This window comes from Nothoprocta perdicaria, unplaced genomic scaffold (genome assembly GCF_003342845.1).
Source record: "Nothoprocta perdicaria isolate Ctin4 unplaced genomic scaffold, notPer1 scaffold_332, whole genome shotgun sequence".
Classification (NCBI taxonomy): domain Eukaryota; kingdom Metazoa; phylum Chordata; class Aves; order Tinamiformes; family Tinamidae; genus Nothoprocta; species Nothoprocta perdicaria.
The window spans coordinates 212,404-229,278 of record NW_020455569.1 but is presented as its reverse complement, the minus strand read 5'-3'; the positions used below and the strand labels follow the sequence as shown (position 1 = coordinate 229,278).

The window sequence follows — 16,875 nt, the reverse complement described above, 5'->3', positions numbered from 1 at the left end:
GGAGAGGAGAGGAGAGGAGAGGAGAGGAGAGGAGAGGAGAGGAGAGGAGAGGAGAGGAGAGGGAAGAGTTGGTGTTGCTGCTCCGGCAGCTTTGGGAGAGGCGGGATGTGCCTGGCAGGCGCTCACGGAGCTCTGGCATCCCGGCCGCGTCCTTCTAGGAGAGCAGCGCTCGGGGAAATGCAGCCGCCTTGAGGGACAGCCAGCTCTAGGGACCCCCGTGGCCAAGGCCGGTGCCCCCCTGAGCACTGAAGTGTCTCCCATGGAGGTGCCGGCGGCACCTCTGATGCTGTTGGGATGGGGATGTTGGAGAGGGGGATCTGGGCTGGCTGTGCAGCCTTCCCTGTCCCCAAAGGCCGTGACCGTCTCCCRTTTCCTTCCGCTGTGCCCAGCACCGCCTACACGGCCGAGGCCACAGACTACGACGTGCGGGTGCTGCTGCGGTTCCCGCAGCGCGTGAAGAACCAGGGCACGGCGGACTTCCTGCCCAGCCGCCCGCGGCACGCCTGGGAATGGCACAGCTGTCACCAGTGAGTGGGGCCRGGGGCGCCACGGGTCCCGTCCCGCGCTGGGAGGGCTCGGGGATCAGGGCCACCCAGCCCCGCGTTTCTTTCGTGGGCAGACTCACCTAGACGTCCCCATCTCCTCTTTATGCCCATGTCCCTAACTCCCCCTTGCTGCCYTTTTAACGGCATTTTAGGTGAAAGGAAATGCCCCCTTCTCCATTTTTGTCCCTTCCTTTCTGCCACTCCAAGATTTTTCATCTCCTTGCTTTGCCTCTCTTCTTCCTCTCTATTCCAGTAACCACCAAGCTCGTGTGCCCCATGGGCTACCTCAAACACGGGCTCGTGAGGGGCCAGGGCATGTGGAGCTSCTCCCAGCTCCAACATCTTCCCAAAAACATGATGGTTGGATGGTGGGGAGACATTGTTAGAGTCCCRTGACAGGCACGGTCACCCTGACACCAACTGTCCGCCAGGCACTACCACAGCATGGACGAGTTCAGCCACTATGACCTCCTGGATGCCACCACAGGGAGGAAGGTGGCCGAGGGCCACAAGGCCAGCTTCTGCTTGGAGGACACCACCTGTGACTTTGGGAACCTGAAGCGCTACGCCTGCACGTCACACACCCAGGTGGGCTGGGGACAGCAGGGCCGGGGGAGGCCGGGAGGAGATGGACATTCCCAGAGAGAGGCTACGGAAGAACCTTCTCGCTACTGAAGCCATCCGTGGCTGACCAGCCCCATGGCTAGTCATCGCCATGATTGGTCATCTCCATGATTGATCATCTCCACAGTTGATGACCTCCATGCCTGACCATCTCCAAGGCYGACCATCTCCAGAGTGGATTGCCTCCATGGCTAATCCCCTCCAAAGTGCCAGAGATGCTCACAGGGTGCCCTGGAGCTCCTCAGCCTCCTAAGCCATGTTGCCTCTCTTCTTCCTGCAGGGCCTGAGCCCAGGATGCTACGACACCTACAACGCCGACATCGACTGCCAGTGGATCGACATAACGGATGTGCAGCCGGGAAATTACGTGCTGAAGGTGAGCGCCGCGGCTCGCTGGGCCGTCCTGGGGAGTAGGACACTGGGACCGATTTGGGGCTGCTCTGGATTCCTCTCAACCTGCTGCTTTATGACCACCCGCCTTTATTTACACGCATGCCTGAGTCAGCAGCCTAAATCCCCCTAGTTTCCCTAATCCAGGGAAAATCCCTCACCCGTTTCACAACAGCTGGTTTTATTTCTAGCCAAAGTGGGCAAAGAGGAAGGCTCACAMGTGACAGCCCCGCTGCTGCCCCGGGGCAGCTTGCATGGAGCCCAGGGAGCCCTTCCCTCCCTCTTCCCCAGAGGGGCATTTCTTCCGCGGCTGTTAATTTTGGGTCATGAATTTCTCGCCTTTCTCCCGTAGGTCCAAGTGAACCCCAAGTACATCGTCCTGGAGTCCGACTTCACCAACAACGTGGTGAGGTGCAACATCCACTACACCGGCCGCTACGTTGCCACCACAAACTGCAAGATCTCCCAGTAAGGAAGCGGCCGAGCACGTCGCTTGCTCCGTCTGGCTGCTCGAGTGCCCCCTTTGCAGCACAGAACTGCTCTCGCCCCAAGCCTTTTGGTTGCTTTTCTCCTCCCCCTTGGCTGGGGTTTCTGTGCAAACCTCAGACAAAGTTTGGGACTGGATTTGGCACGCGGCTGGGGACAGGGGGTGGTGCTTTTGTTCTGTTTCTTAATTTTTGGGTGTTTATGCTTAGTTTCCGACAGTTTCTTGTTCTCGTGGCGGAACAGAGCAAAGCTGCTTTCGATGCAAATTTTCAGCAGCAAAATCCCCTGCCACGAGAACCTCCCGCAGCCCTTAACCGATGCAAACCCCGTCCCGCCAGCGCCTCCGCACCGCCCTCCTCACCCGTCCTCGCCTCTCTCCTCCTTGCAGATCCTGACGGGAGCGGGGCTGCAGGGAAGCCCTCTGCGCCAGCCGCCCACGCTCTGCTCCGCGCCGGGGACCGCGCGCGGCGGCYGCCCCTGCGCCGCGCCGGGCTCAGCAGCGGCTCCCGCGGCCGGCGGCGCCTCCAGGCCCAAGCCAGAAGTCACTGCTTGGTGTCGAAAAAAATCCCCGTGAAACGAGAGCGACCGTTTGGAGTGTTTTTATACGTTGCTTTTCTTTAATCTCTGTTGTTTTTGTTGTTTTCTGCTTCCACGCGGAAGCCGATGATGAATCCTAGCCGGAATAAAGGAAGGGTTGTTTTGTGGCAAGCAGACCGGGATGCTGTCGGTCACGTTCAGCAGYGGAGAGCTGCGTAGTCTGAACCGTGCCCTTCTCGGGGAAGGGGGTCCCCAGCCGTGCTGCSGACCCCGTGCCATCTCCTCGAGCCAGGATTCGGGCCTTCTCCATCCCTCTCATCTCCTGCTGGATGCTGGGGAGCTCCTGGCACCGCTGCGGGGTGCTTGGCCCCAGTGCAGCGTCTGCTCCTGGCGACTGCACCGTCGCGGTGCGACGATTACTGTGGTGCCAAGCCCAGAAGGGCAGGTGCTTTCGGGAACATCCACGTCCTCGGGAGTCACCCCAAGCAAGGTGCTCACTCTGMCAGCCAGAGCTTGGCCCTTCCCGGGGCTGCCTCTGGCCGCAGCGGTGCTAGTGCAGGCCAGAGCCGAAGCTGCCAGGGGAGTTCATGTGTATTCGGCCCCCTGGGCATCTAGCCAGCTTAACGGGGGCGGGTTTGCTCCTTCTGCTCTGTTTCTAAAATGGGGAGCCCTTCACTCGACTGGAAATCTGTTTTTATCATTATTATGATTATTATTATTTTCACCAGCTTTAAAACCTGAAATCATTAAAACACGTTGCTCGTGGCGGTTTGTATTTCACCTGAGGCAGAGCCTCTCCRGGCAGCATCCTGAGCCCCGGCACCAGCTGCACGGAGCGGCAGGGCAGGAGATGCCAAAACGCAATGGGAGCGGGAGCCGGAGGGCCCGTGGTGGGTGTCCTGCTGCCGGCGGGTGCCACGGTGCCTCTTTCTTCCATGAGCTGGCAGCAGAAACAACCCCCCTTTTTTTCCCCACGGYGCTAAGGAAGGGGTGATGTGGCTGTTCACCTCGTGCTCCCCGCGGGTCCGGCGGGAGCAGCTCCCAGCACAAGGTGGGACAGAGGGCACGGCCCAGCAGCCGGGCTGGCAGCGAGGAGGGATGCTCCCGTGTCCGGAGCTCCAACCGCGGCTCCCCGCTCAGCGATAAGCGTCSGATAAGGCAGCAGCAGGAGCGGCCTTGCCCTTTGCCTCTGTGCCCTGCTCTGGCTGGCGGGGCGGTGGAAGCATCACCCACGGGCTGCCACCCTGAGCAAAGGGGCGTCGGGGCCGCAAAAACCTCCTTTCCTTCCTCACCCGCCTGGGAGGACGGCGGCTCCGGCATCCTGCGCAGCTCCCACATCCCCTGCAGAGGCCCCGGCGGCGACATGAAAACCGAGCGCCTGGGAGGCACCGCGAGAACAAGAGCCCTTCCAAAACCACTTTTTTATTTTTAAGTCTTGCTTTCCTCTCTCTCTTTTTTTTTTTTTATTTTTCAAGCGTCTGCCGCAGAGGAGAGCAGGTCAAGGCGACGCAGGGAAGGCACGCGAGGAATGTGGCAGGGGCTCAGCGCATTCCTGCCGCGCTTAACTCTTGGCGGGCGGGTTTGCAAGGACAACCTCCATCCCCGCTGGTGCCAGCGGGTGCTGGGTGCCCTCGGAGCGTCCCCAGCACCCCCATGGAGAGCCGGGCTCAGCCCTGCTCCATCAGGGAGCAGCTCAGCTCCAGCAGCGCGTGACAGGAATGGAATCAGCCCCACACCCTTTGGCTCCGCGACACCCAAGCCCGCTCATCCCCCGGAGCCAGCGCTGGGAACAAACCAGCTTGGCCGTGCTCCCTTCCGCAAACGTCCCGGTCCCCTGCTCCAGGGCTAGGGGCATCCCGGGGCCGGCTGCTGCTCCCCGAGCCCTGCTCCCCTCCTGTCCCGGCCCTGATCCCCCAGGCACCTGGATGCTTCCAAAGCCATTTCCAACAGCTCACAAGGAGCCAGGAGTCACGGAGCTGGCACCTGCCAAGGTGCCAAGCCCCAGCCTGGAGATCCATAGACGGAAAGGGAAGGACAGAGGTGCTGCAGCAGGCACTGGGAGCAGCCTTTGCTGCCGCGCTGGGAGCGCTGGTTTAACCCTTTGCATCCCAATCACCCTCCTCACTTCCCAGCCCCACGAGCTGGGATGTGCTCGGTGGGAAGTGCCCGCCGGGAAGCACCTCGGCTGCCTCCTGCTCAGCACGAGCAGCCCAAGGGAGCCGGGGAAACTGAGGCAGCTTGGCTCCCAGGGCCCTGCCTGAGGTTAGGGATGCAGGAGGCTCTTCCCAGGGTTTTAAACCAGGAGCTGTCCTGGATTTGCCCTCTGGGGGTGGCGAATTGCCCCCCCGCAGGGCTGGGTGCAGCTGCAGCAGAGCCCGTGTGCRCACGAGGGCAGCAGAGTCCAGCACCACGGTCGGTCCCCGCGGCATCCAGGGACGGGACTGGCACGGAGGCCGTACGGGCGGCCGCTGCAGAGCCCTGCCAGGCCCGTGGGGCTGCGTACGGGCGCCAGGGTCCCCGTTCGGGGTCCCTTGAGCGTGTCCTGCCCAGGCTGCTCCCAAGCCCTCCCTTGCCAGCTCCACCAAAACGCCGGCGTGTATTTCCCTTCCTTTCAGACGGGGAGAAATACRGACACGGGGTTCTCCTTTCCACGCTTTATTGTCGCGCCCCGCCCGGCCTCACGCCACGGCGGAGGAGCGGCCGCACCTCCTGCGCGCCACCACGGCGGCCAGGGCCACGAGCGCCAGCGCCACCGCTGCCGCCACGGCGAGCAGCCCCTCGCGCGCGCCGGACACCGCYGCGGCACCTGCGGAACCGAGGCAGCGCGTGAGCCGGGTGCGAGCGGGAGCCTCGGCGCGGGGCTGCCCCCCGAGCGGGACTTACCCCGTCCTCCTTCCTTCCACTCTCCTGAGGAGCCCATTGCGCCCGAGTCCGCAGTGAGGAACACGGGCCCGATGACCACGTCAGCTTCCACCTCTTGCCCTGAGAAGCAAGGAGCTGTTGGTGGCCCAGGGCTCGGTACCAGGCCTACGTGTCCCCTGGGGTGCCGTGGGCTCCTACCGCCGGCAGCGGGYGCGTCTCTCCGGAAGCGGCGGCTGGGCCATCGGTCCAGGTGGTTGAGTCTCCTGGACAGGGCCGCCGACTCACAGCCGCCAGTCTCACAGCAGCTGCAGATGTCCCTGGAGCCTTCCACCGGCACCCAGCTGCAACGGCACGGCAAGCAGCGTGAGCCGAGCAGGTAGGTCCGCTACCAACGTCCCTCCCTCTCCAGAGCTTTGTGCAGGCAAGACAAAGGTGGCCATGGGGGCCTGAAGGTACTGAATGGGAGCTGAGCACAGCAGCAGCGTGAGGGCTACAAGGGTTGCCAGTGCAGCAACTGATGGGTCCTCACTCACGTCAGCTATAGCTCACATAAAGTATTTGTGCCCTTTGGACAATGCTTGGGTTGAGGATGTCGCCAGCCCTGAGTTCACATGGTCCTGTCCCATCCTCYCTTGGGTAACTTCACATTAGTGTTGAAGTTCTCCTTTCTTGCAGCCCTATATAATGCACCAGCTACTCACATGTTCCTGGCTTTGTTGAAGGAACAGGCCTTGTTCAAGGGGTCGGGGGCCTGGTCAGCRGGGGTGACCTTCAGGTGGCAGGTGATGTAGATCTGCAGAGTGAAGCAGGAGGAGAGGGGTGAGGATCCTCCTGTGGAGCACCTTATCTGGGTTCAGCCTCACGGAGGAAGAATGAAGTCTTACCAAGTTCCTTGTGTCCCCAGCAAACCTGAACACGTCGATCCTGAACCGAATCATGTCCTCCCTGGGCCGGGGGGTTATGAAGGCAGAGCTGGTGTCATCTGACCTTCCATCTACCAGGCATCTAGAGACACAAGAGTGGAGTCAGGAGCACCCCAAGCGAGGCACCTCCCCAGCTGCCACAGCAGCCGTCGGGCTCCAGGGAGGCCCCTAGGCCTTACCCGTTGAAATCAATAATGGAGTAGTGAGGAGAGGAGTCACTSTCTGGGCTCAGGGCAGCAACGCAGCTGTCCACGAAGAGCCTCAACGGCACATGGTTCTCGGTGCTGACCTCYGCCTGGATGTTCAGGATGTCACCCAGCTGGAAGCCGGTGAAGGGCCTCTCYGCAGTCCAGTCCTCTGCAAGGCAGCAGCACGGTGGGGAATGGATGGGTGGCTCCTGCCTCTCCTCCAACCCCCCAGCGACAAGAGCCATGGCAGGCGGTGGGTCAGCAGGACGAGAGGTCCAAGGGAGCAGAGCAGGGAGCCCACAGGCACTGCTGTTTGCTCTTTAGCAGGTTGGTTGCCCATCCTCCTCCATGGGCAAGGCCCACAGCCTCCAGCTGCCTGTCTCAAGGGCCTTGTGTGCTCGATGTGCTAGGAGAGCGGAGTAGATAAGAGCTTTCCCTGCCTCGGGGTGACTTCCCACCTACCGTTCATGAGGCGCAGGGAGAACACCAGCCTCTCCTCTGCAGCCAGCGTGGAGCTGAAGGGAGCCCACGTGGGCTTGATGGCGTTGCTGCTCACATTTTCCCTCCTGGGGAAGGGAAGAGGGAAGGATGCTCATTAGGACAGAGCCCTGGGGTAGCAATTAAGGACCAGGAAGGCATGAGGACGTGTTACCCTTACCTGGGATAGATGCACTCAATGGGGATCACGGCAGGATTGGTCCGGATGATGACTGGGTTGCTGGCTGGGCTGGGGTCATAGTTGATGAGCGTGCGGTAGATGAGGGAGTCAGGAGTTACCTGGGGAGAAGCAGATGTTGAAAAGCTGGCAGTGCGGTCACTGCTGCCCCATTAGCCATCTGCTCCTGCGCCCTTTCACTGAGAGCAAGATCACTGTCCTTTGCCTTTGGTAAATGCTGTGGAAATCCAAAGAACTGGGTAGAAAGATGAATGAGAGGGACAACACCAGAGCGTTGAGATGCAGTTCCSTCCCGTGCTAGTCTTTGTTCATACTGTCCCAGTGCCCAAGTTCCCTACGGAGCTCCCGCTGATGCATCTTCCCAGAGGCCTTGGGCTTTTGCCCTGCAAAGCCTGTAGGAATAAACGGAGCAGAGCCTCTTGTGACCATCTGCAGGCGAAACTCCCTCTGTACAGGAGTGCACCGGGCTGCKCATGGCGCCCGTCCTTCAGCACGAGTATGTGATGGGTGCTGGGCTCAGGTCTTGGGTTGTCCAGGAGCAAGAGGCCAAAATTGCTAGGGGGTACATGACCTGCCAGTCCCATCTTGTCCATCCATCTCCAGGCCACGAGATGAGAAGGAAAAGGCTTTTGAAGGGCCAAACACAGGTTTGCTAGGAAGCAGCTGAGCTCTCCCTGTCTTGCAGGAGAAATGCCTGCTCATCCCTGCCCAGGAAGTTTTTTGCAGGTGCTCTGTGTCACCCAGAGCACCCCTGGCTTTGCAGGACCCAGGATCTGCTGCATGCCGGGCTCCCACACTTTGGAGAGGCCTGGGCCTGGTGGAGACCTCCGTGGAGAGCAGCACAGGAGGACGGTGGAAGGCGAGAGCTGTTCACCCTTGCTGGACCCTGCACTCATGGGGATGTGCAGGAGGAGGGGGACAGGGGATGAGGTGATCCCAACCGGGATGAGGTGCTGGAACCCGGAGCTGCTTCAGRAGCTCCTGCCCAGTTTGAAGGGAAAGCAGCTGTGCCCGGGGGAAGGGGAGAATCGGGGAGGAAACACGGGGGGACCTGCAGCACAGTTACCTCCACCAGTGTCACCTAATCACAACCTCCCTTGGGCTGACRCAGGGAAAGCATCCCAATGCTGAAGAGCCCACAATCATCTTCTCTCCCAAGGCCTCCTTTGGCCCCACAGCCAAGACATGAAGTGAGGTAGACACCTGGATTCACCCCAGAAATGAGGGATCTCCCAAGCCAACAGCCATAGAGCCCCAACCTCCCAGCCCATCCAAAGCAGAGGAGAGCAGCTCAGCAAGTCCTCAAGCAGGAGCRGAGGAACCACGAGGGTGCCTCGGTGGCGGGCCGAGTGCAGGGCTGAGCGGCTCCTTACCTGCACGATGCTGCCGCACTCGTGGAGGCCGGCGGCGAAGGTGACGGTGTTGAGCGCGGTGTTGAGCGAGCTGTGCTTGCAGGCGGCCGGGCCCAGCGTCAGGTCCGCCACGTTGATGAGGCGCCCGGTGCCGAAGAGGTCCCGGTGCACGGTGACCACCATCTGCGCCTCCTGGCACTGCACGGCCACGGGCCGCGTGCYGGAGACGGCCGGCACCTGCGCCTCGTCCGAGCGCGACCCGGCGCGGGGGTCCACGCGCCACCGGTGGCCGGCCACCTCGCCCCACGAGAAGTCCCAGGGCGTGTAGGCGGCCACGCGGCCCAGCGCCGCACAGAGCAGAGCCAGCGCCAGGCTGCCCCGGGGACACATCCTGCCCGTGCCCGCCGAGCTCTGGGGCAAGGGGCCGCTCCAGGAACCTTTATATGCCCTGTGTGGAGCCGTCCGCCCCCGGCTCCGAGGGCGGCGGGGACCAATGACACCCAAAGGCCGTCCCTCCGYGGTCAGCGCGGTTCCGGGGTGCCCGAGCCCCCCGCGCGGGGCTGCCCAAGGAGAGGGAAAACATCCCYGGCGGCCTCTTGCGCCACGTTGTTTATAAAACTCAGGCGAAGCTGGAGACGGGGAGACGGGTACAGCGTGACTTGTTTAGGTTGCGCGGGGCGATAAGGGGCTTCTCAAGGCTCCCYGGGGAGGGGAGGCAGCGGCAGGGCTTGGGGGGGCTGCCCCGCAGCGCCACCCCCGGGTGCTTCTGCGTCCTCCCCGCCGCCCGCTCCCGGCACACGGGTTTTCCGCTCTTTCCCAATCGCCTGCTCCTTGTGCTGAGGGAGACGGAGCCCGGCCAGCCCTGYCGTGGTGGCTCTGTGTGACCGCACGGTCCCGACGTGGGACACACGGTCAGCACTGACCTGAGCTGCCACCACGGACACGAGTGCGGCCGGCCTCAGCCGCGCCGATACGGCCTCATCCTCCGTCCCGGCGTGGCCGACAGTGAGGTCACGAGTGAGGAGAGCTGCCACACAGCTGGATTTTGTGTTAATCTCTGCTGCTCTTCCCCATCCCTTTGGGTAGTGTTTCTTTTGGTGTCCTCAAGGAGACRGGACCAACAGCGAACACGGAGCCGGGAGAGCTGCTCCCCGCGCCACGCTTCTCCCCTCTCTCCTTCCCCAAGGGACAGTACCRCCTTGTYGAGTCCACTCCTGTGGCCGGAGTGRGGAGGCGCGYGGACCAAAGCCACAGCTATCAGGAGAAGGAGCAAGAGAAGCTGCTATAAAGAAAAGCTGTGCGTTTTTAGGCCCCTGCTTGAGTCAGTCCCTTCTGAGTGTCCTTAGCTGCAGTCCCCTTAGCTGCAGGCCAAAGGAGAGGCTGTTGCAGTGCACGGACCCTGATCTGCTCCCAACCACCCGCCCCAGCAGTGCCCAGCCATGCACATCTGCGACTCCTCCTCTTCTCCTCGGGAAGTCCCTGGCATGTTCTAGGCAGAAGAAAGCCTCTGGTTTGGATGGYGGAGATGGAGCAAGGAAACCGCAGGCTCATGATGAAAAACCTGCCTCCGCTCCCTGGTTTGTTACCCCTCGCCCCGTCTTTGCGGGGTGGCTACCACCCACTGCCAGTCCCACRTCAGCTGGACAGCGTGTCCAAACACGTTTGTCCRAACAAGCCAASTCAAGCACACRGGCTGCTTCAGTCAGCCTCTTCTCYGCAGAAGTCCCACCAGTTTTGGAGCTGGAGACRGCTGGTGCCTGATGCAATGTCCCCAAAGTGCCCGTGCAAAGACCCCACATTCACACCGTGTTGCAGGTGAGCCACAAGCCTTTGCAAAACCTTGGGCCTTTCCTGCTGGCTTTTCCCGGTACGGAACAGATCCCTCTCCATGCTGCTGTCAGCACAGCCAGGGCTTTGCCTTCATGTTTAAAATACCTTGAGATTGGCGGTTGCGTAGAAATACCAGGGATTCCAGCATGTGGGCAGGGAGCCGAACACTGTGCGTCAGGGAGCCTCTGTCTCGGGAGCGTATTTGGCAAACACATTTGCGCTGACAGCAGATAACGTGAGCAACTGATGCTGAATCAGTAAATAAACATCTGCCCCCCTTCCCCAATGAGCAAGAGGAAAGCATGACAGTGAAGGCAGCTAACTTGGCCATGTCCTTGACTCGCAAGGACCAGAGGAGCTTGCTGAGCTCACCCCAGCTGGGCTCTCTTGCAGCTACTGCTGSGGAGCCACAGCTCAGGTGCCAGCCCCAGAGTTATAGGTTAGGGGGTACCAGGCTGGAGGGAGGCCTTCATCCCTAGGAGAAAAACGACTCTTTGATGGATCACCTCGTATTTACAAGGCTAAAATTAGCACAGGTGAACCTCACGCGGAAGAACGTGCCAAGGCTCAGAGCAGATACTTGTCTACGAGACAGGGAATTTCTGCTCCCAGAGCAGCTCTTGCCAGGTCTCCCACGTGCCCATCTGCCTCTTGATCATTCCAACCATAACATGAGGTTGGCCATGGAGGAGCACAGCTGTGGAAGAGCGCAGGCACATGGTGGGCACAAGGAGGAACAGCCRTCTCCAGCCTGGCTGCATGGGCAGAGGACCTCACAGGTGAGTGGTGGGGTCCTCTTAAGAGCGTGATGAATTTAGCAGCWGCAAAGCACACCACAAAGGGTGGCTTTGAAAGACGAGAAAGAAGTGGGCTCTGCCAGAGCCCACAATTTGGGCAAGAGGAAGAGCGAGGGACAGCTGGAGGGATGACCAAGAAGAGCAGGGAGAGCCTGAAACCATGGTTTATGTGGCTCAGTGTGCTCTGCTCAGTGCTAAACTGTGCTCTTTAGCCCCAGGGATGCTCCAGCCTCAGGGCTCTTCGGCTGAAGTGCAACTCTCTCCTCATGCTGGTGGAGGTGCTAAGAGAGGGGTGCAAGAACTTCCCCCACTTAATGCTGCTCTGCTGAGCAAAGGAGCAAGTTTCACAGGAGCAGGAAGAMTAAAATAAACGCAAGCCAAGCAATAATGGCTAAAGCCCCTTTCGTAGAGGGAGCAGGGGTAGAAATTCCAGTCCCTACACCAAGGACTGTTTATACGTTTTACCCAAGGCTTGTTACGTGTAAACACGTATAAACAGTCCTTGGGGCAGGGACTGGAATTCCTGCCTCCATCCATCCCAGGAAGAGCCCTATCCGCTCGGCCTCATGCTGGCTGCTATACTCACTTCCTCGACCAGCAAATCTCAGTTTTTCTTTTTAAAAAAAGCTGCTACAGAATTAGCTCTTAAGTGCAGGAAGGCCCCTGTGAGATTAGCTTTTGGTGAAGAGAGTGTAGGAGCCACTTCCTCTTGCCCAAGACAGGCCAGAGTCTGAGACAAGTGGCCCAAATTCCCCATTCCAGTGACAGATTAAACTCTGCTTCTTCCTAGTCTCATGTAGGAGAAAAGGGTTCAAAAAGTTATTGGGCTCTGCTGAGTTACTGAAGAAATTTGAAGAGGGCATAAGCTTGACAGGAGAAAGTCTAAAGCAAATTCTGTCTCTTTGCCCAGGGAAATTTTTGAAAGGTTTTTTTTTTTGAAATGAGATCTCCATTTACAGCAGGAAAAAGAGTGGTACACATTCTAGAAACATGGTCTTCCTCCCCATCTCCCAAAGGCTTCAAGGTAACCTAAAGGAGAAAAACCTCACTTGAAGTGCTCCCACTGTAAGTCCTTGCCCTMTTGTCACAAGGGAACTGAAGCAGTTTTCCTTAAGGATGCAATTACAGTCTTGAGCACTGCTATGAGACWGGCTGCTTGCCTTGTTTAAGGAACAAGCCTACATATGCTCAAAGTTTTACAAAATCCTGAGCTCCCTCCAGCTTTAAACGCCTTCCACTTCAGCAGAAGTGAATATTTACCAGTACAGAGCAAACCCAGCTGGCTCCAGAGGCAGGCAAAGTGTGCTAAGGCTAAATGCAATAGCGTGATTCTAAGAAAAAGAACACATGCAGCGGTCACAAGCCAGGGGCTCCCAGTTCCTCCAACAGGTTGCACAAAATTCTGCTCAAGGTAGGACTTCAGGTGAGTACTGAGACCCAAATGAGATTCAGGGAAGCAGAAGGGCACAGACCATTCAAGTTAAYATCAGAATCCAGGTCACTCAGGCCCCAGCAGAGCTCTCCACCCAACCAAAAGCATCTCAGTCCTTCAGGTTATTCTTTTTATTATTATAATTATTATTGGACAATCTTTAAAAGTTGAAAACAGTGATTTAAATGGGGTTGCTGGATCTCCGGCAGATAGTCAGAGCTCCTAGAGCAGCAAGGATCAGAACGACAAGACCAGCGACTGCAACCAGTCCCAACATCATCCAGAAGGAAATTTTTGGATCTGGAAAAGCAAGGAGGTGATTATGGCCAGCGCTGGGACCRGCTGTTGATACTACCCCTTTCCTGAGCCCACCCTACCTTGGGAAGGCATCCTCAGGACCGAGTGATCCTGCCAGCTACGGATGAGGAGGGGCCCAACCACAACATCTGCTTCTTGCAAAGGATCTAAGAAAGGAACACATGAGCATATAGACTCATAAAAACCATCTGCTCTCCCAAGGCATGGATTAGCATTGAGGAGCCAACAGGTCTGGTCAAGTTGCTGTTGTGGTGGCCACATATAGGAAGCAGGCATATAAGAATCATATAAGACCGCCTACCAGGCTGGGAGGACCATTCTCTCCTGAAGCGTCCTCCTTGCCTCTGGGAAGCACCACGAAGCCTCCTGGAGYGTGCAGCTGAGCCACAATTCCTCACCTCACAGCAGGAGCAGATATCCCCAGTGCCTTCTACAGGAGCCCAGCTGGAAGAGAGCCTGGTGACCAACCTGGCATGCTGTAGGAACCCCTCCCATGCCCTTCAAATCTCCTAAGAGGAGCCCCTACTCTCCCCTGCTACCCCCATTCAGAGCAAATGGCCAAATCCAGGTTCCTGGACAGTGGCATCCCAGATGAGACACCCAATGTCTTCACCCTTGGGCGAGTTACTACTGCAGCTACTCACAGGCTTCTGGCTTTGTCAAAGGAGCAAGCCTTGTTCAGAGGGTCTGGAGCTTGGTCAGCCAGGGTGACCTTCAGGTGGCAGACAATATAGATCTGGGAACAACAGGCAGGTTAGGGGTATTAAGCTGTCATTTGCCTTTCTGGCCCATAGCTGACCCTCAAGCAGCCCATGCATGAGTTCAGTCTCTAGCAGTCCCATCACCTCCCCAGGTTAGCTTATTCCCTCCAGCTTCTTTCAAGAAGCTTGGAATTCCAGTAGCCAAGTGCTATTAGAACTAGTCGAGAGGGGAGAGTGCAGTACTTGTCTTGACCAGTATCAAGTTTCCAAGCAGCAGCCTTGGATCAGAGGGTCAAGAGCCAGAAGGAGCAATGAAAAGGGACTTCATTCACGTTTAGCTACGAGGCAGTTACCTAGAATTACCTTTCCAGGGCAAACCCTCATTTATTTTGTCTAGGGTTTGAAGTCACATCCCTGTCCAGCCAAGGAGAGATAGTTTGCTTTGAGGGGGGATTTACCAGGTTACTGGAGTTTCCTGTGAACTTGAATGCATCTACCACAAACTGAAGCACATCTTGCCTGGGTCTTGGGGAGATAAAAGTTGAGGTGGCATCATCCAGCTGCCCATCAACCAGGCATCTAGACACAAGTGACAGCCATCAGTCTTCTGATACTGTAGACAGCCATAACCAGCACAAAGAAGCATCTCCAAGTAAAGGGACAGCTGGTTCTTACCCACTAAAGTCAATGAAAGAATACTGAGGAAAGGAGTTCCTGTCTGGGCTTGGGGTAGCCACACAGCTGTCCACAAAGAGCCTGAGAGGGGCATGGTTCTCTGCATCAACACCAGCTTGGAAGTGGAGGACCTCTCCCAGCTGAAACACATTGGAGGGTCTCTCCGCACCCCAGTCATCTGCAAAGGAAAAGGTCACCGTGAGCTCCAGAAAGAGAGACCCTTGTGCCTCACTGCCTCCATTTGAGGGAAGTTCTAACAGGCATGAGGCCTAGCAGCTGCCCACATGGCAAACAAGTGGACCTAAACAGGCTAAAATACCCACTAATCCAGGAGGTGATGATACACAAGTTCCCAAGAGATACAGCAACACAAGCACAAGCTGTGCTATTGAACAGAAGCATAGCTCTCTAGGAGAGGAGACACGAGCCCTCGGGTGCTGGGCCATCAGTCACTCCTTCCCCACTCCACACTCACCATCCATGAGGTGCAGGGAAAAGGCCAGTCTTTCCTCCGAGGAGAGAGTGGAGTAGAACGGCACCCACGTGGGCTTGATGGCATTGCTGCTCACGTTCTCCCTCCTGAAGAGAGAGGCCCTTGGTTAAAGGCTCTGGGGTGGCAGGTCAGCTGGAGGGACAGCTCAGCCTCACTTGAGGAGGACTCACCTTGGATAGTGGCACTCAATGGGAACCACAGCAGCGCTGGTGCGGATGATGAGCGGGTTGCCAGCAGGGGCTGGGTTGTAGTTTAGGACTGTACTGTAGACCAGCGTATCGGGGGTCAGCTGGGGGGAAGACACACGAGCTGCATTATCACTTAACTAGAAGGCCTGCTCCTTTGTGAGCCTCCCCTAGCAGCGTCCCAATCAGTATTTAGAAGGCCAATGAGTTTCCCGGAGTAACGCCAGCATTGCGGGATGGAAGAAAAGGTCAGCAAGATGAGATCAAGTGAGCAGGGTTGGGCCAGCCTGAATGGAGTCCCACAGCACTAGTGGGAGGAAGCACCATGAGATCTCCCCCCAGGACAGCTCTAGGGGAAAACACCGAGGCCCAGGCCGAGACCCAGCTCCCCAYGCCCAGGCTCCAGCCTTACCCTGAGGGTGCTGCCGCACTCGTGCAGCCCGGCCACGAAGGTCACGGCGCTGTCGGTGGCGCTCSCRGCCGCGCAGGCGGCCGGGCCCAGGCTCAGCTCCGCAGCCCTCACCAGGCGCCCCGTGCCAAAGAGGTCCCTGTGCACYGTGACCACCAGCTGGGCCTCCTGGCACCGCACGGTCACCGGGTGCTGCGGGGAYGCGGCCTGGAGCTGAGAAACATCCACCCAAGCCCAGGGGGAGGCCTGGGCCAAGGCACGGGACCGCCCGGAGGAAAAGCCCCCTCCATAGCGCTGCGTATCCAGCTCCCCTCTAAAGAAACCCCAGGGGTTGTAAGAAACAACCCCCCCAAGAATCCAGCAAAAGGCAGCAAATCCCAGGCTGCTTCCAGGCCTCATCCTGCCTACCAGGGTCCAGCACAAGGAGAAGCTCCTGCCTGGACACCTTTTGTAGGCAGCAGCTCCCATCAGCCCCTCCCAGCCCAGGTGATGCCCATTGCCCACATCAGCAGGGAAGTCACCGCAGCTGAGAGCACCCTGGTCCTCGCAGCCCAGAAATCACCCATGATGGAGCTCTAATGAGGTGCTGGAAAACACAGTATTAAAGATATCAGTGGAGTTAAGTGGGGGAGCAATGCAGGCTGCTGCCCCGCTACGTTCAGCCCTTTTCCCCCCTTCCCAACAGTGATGGCTCCAGAGTGATGGCCACGCTGTGCTCTGTGCCTGCCGTGGTTCCATGTATGTCGCTCCAGATCAAACTGAAACGCAGCTGGTCTTGGCCTAGGCAGGAGATGCCTTCTGCTCTCTCCACTAGATCTCAGACCACTCTACAAAGGGTCTTTAGTGGTGTCACCACCAGTTTGCAGCAGGGGAAACCAGTGTCCAGAGAAGCAGGGTGCAAGCAGGTTCCTGCAGTGAGGAAGCAACACACGGAGATCATTCAGTCCAGCTGGTGCTAACATTTAGATGAAATCAGTGCTATAGAAACGGCATTCTTAATGGCAAGTTCTCATCCTTTGCTCCGTGTTTTCAAGTGGGAGAAAGGAGAGGGGGAAGCGTGGGAGGGAAATGTGTGTGTGTGATTGGCGGATAGTGATCATAGACTCTTCCGTACCTAGCCGTGGTCTCCACAGGGTGGCACTAGCTGTTCCTTGCATGCTTCCCGGTGCATCTCCATGCTTTTAATGACAGGGAGAAAAAGGCACAAGCAGCCAGTTAACCATTTGCGGACAGATTTGCACCAGCAGCTTCCAGGGCAGGACTGGAGGAGGACAACTGGTGTTGGAAATGACCCTTACTAGAAATAATGTCCAGAGCCAACAAAAGGAGAGTGGCTTGTGCCTCTTTGCAGGAGTCAGCGCCCCGGTCACATCAGAGCTGTGGCAGGAGCAGCAGAGGTCCCCAGGTGTCCTCAAGGGCTCTGGGAGGTCCCTCCCTTTTTGGCATCCACTG

The 16,875-nt window shown here is 58.4% G+C and overlaps 3 protein-coding genes across 3 annotated transcripts in view; 1 reads left to right on the top strand and 2 right to left on the bottom strand.

Moving 5' to 3' along the window:
- The window catches only part of LOXL1 (lysyl oxidase like 1), an 11,564-nt gene extending 9,082 nt beyond the window's left edge, over positions 1 to 2,482 (top strand). Inside the window, exons 4-8 of the mRNA XM_026043649.1 lie at positions 390 to 527; positions 977 to 1,133; positions 1,450 to 1,545; positions 1,912 to 2,027; positions 2,434 to 2,482. Of these exons, the coding sequence (XP_025899434.1) occupies positions 390 to 527; positions 977 to 1,133; positions 1,450 to 1,545; positions 1,912 to 2,027; positions 2,434 to 2,440 (514 nt within the window). The 3' untranslated portion in view covers positions 2,441 to 2,482. The remainder of the gene's footprint in view (positions 1 to 389; positions 528 to 976; positions 1,134 to 1,449; positions 1,546 to 1,911; positions 2,028 to 2,433) is intronic.
- Positions 2,483 to 5,260: 2,778 nt separating this feature from the next.
- Positions 5,261 to 8,973, bottom strand: LOC112951023 (zona pellucida sperm-binding protein 3-like). Its single transcript, XM_026043648.1, has 9 exons — positions 8,605 to 8,973; positions 7,214 to 7,332; positions 7,018 to 7,121; positions 6,547 to 6,724; positions 6,329 to 6,449; positions 6,146 to 6,237; positions 5,643 to 5,785; positions 5,466 to 5,564; positions 5,261 to 5,388 (listed from the first exon to the last, which is right to left on the bottom strand). Exons 1-9 carry the CDS (start codon positions 8,971 to 8,973, stop codon positions 5,261 to 5,263), a joined length of 1,353 nt encoding a protein of 450 aa, XP_025899433.1.
- Positions 8,974 to 12,309: 3,336 nt separating this feature from the next.
- Positions 12,310 to 15,835, bottom strand: LOC112951002 (zona pellucida sperm-binding protein 3-like). The gene is made up of 9 exons (XM_026043625.1): positions 15,427 to 15,835; positions 15,000 to 15,118; positions 14,812 to 14,915; positions 14,337 to 14,514; positions 14,120 to 14,240; positions 13,605 to 13,696; positions 13,262 to 13,404; positions 13,020 to 13,106; positions 12,310 to 12,942 (listed from the first exon to the last, which is right to left on the bottom strand). The coding sequence occupies exons 1-9, from the start codon at positions 15,820 to 15,822 to the stop codon at positions 12,824 to 12,826; spliced, it is 1,359 nt and encodes a 452-aa protein (XP_025899410.1). The 5' UTR covers positions 15,823 to 15,835; the 3' UTR covers positions 12,310 to 12,823.
- Between the last annotated feature and the right edge of the window lie 1,040 nt (positions 15,836 to 16,875).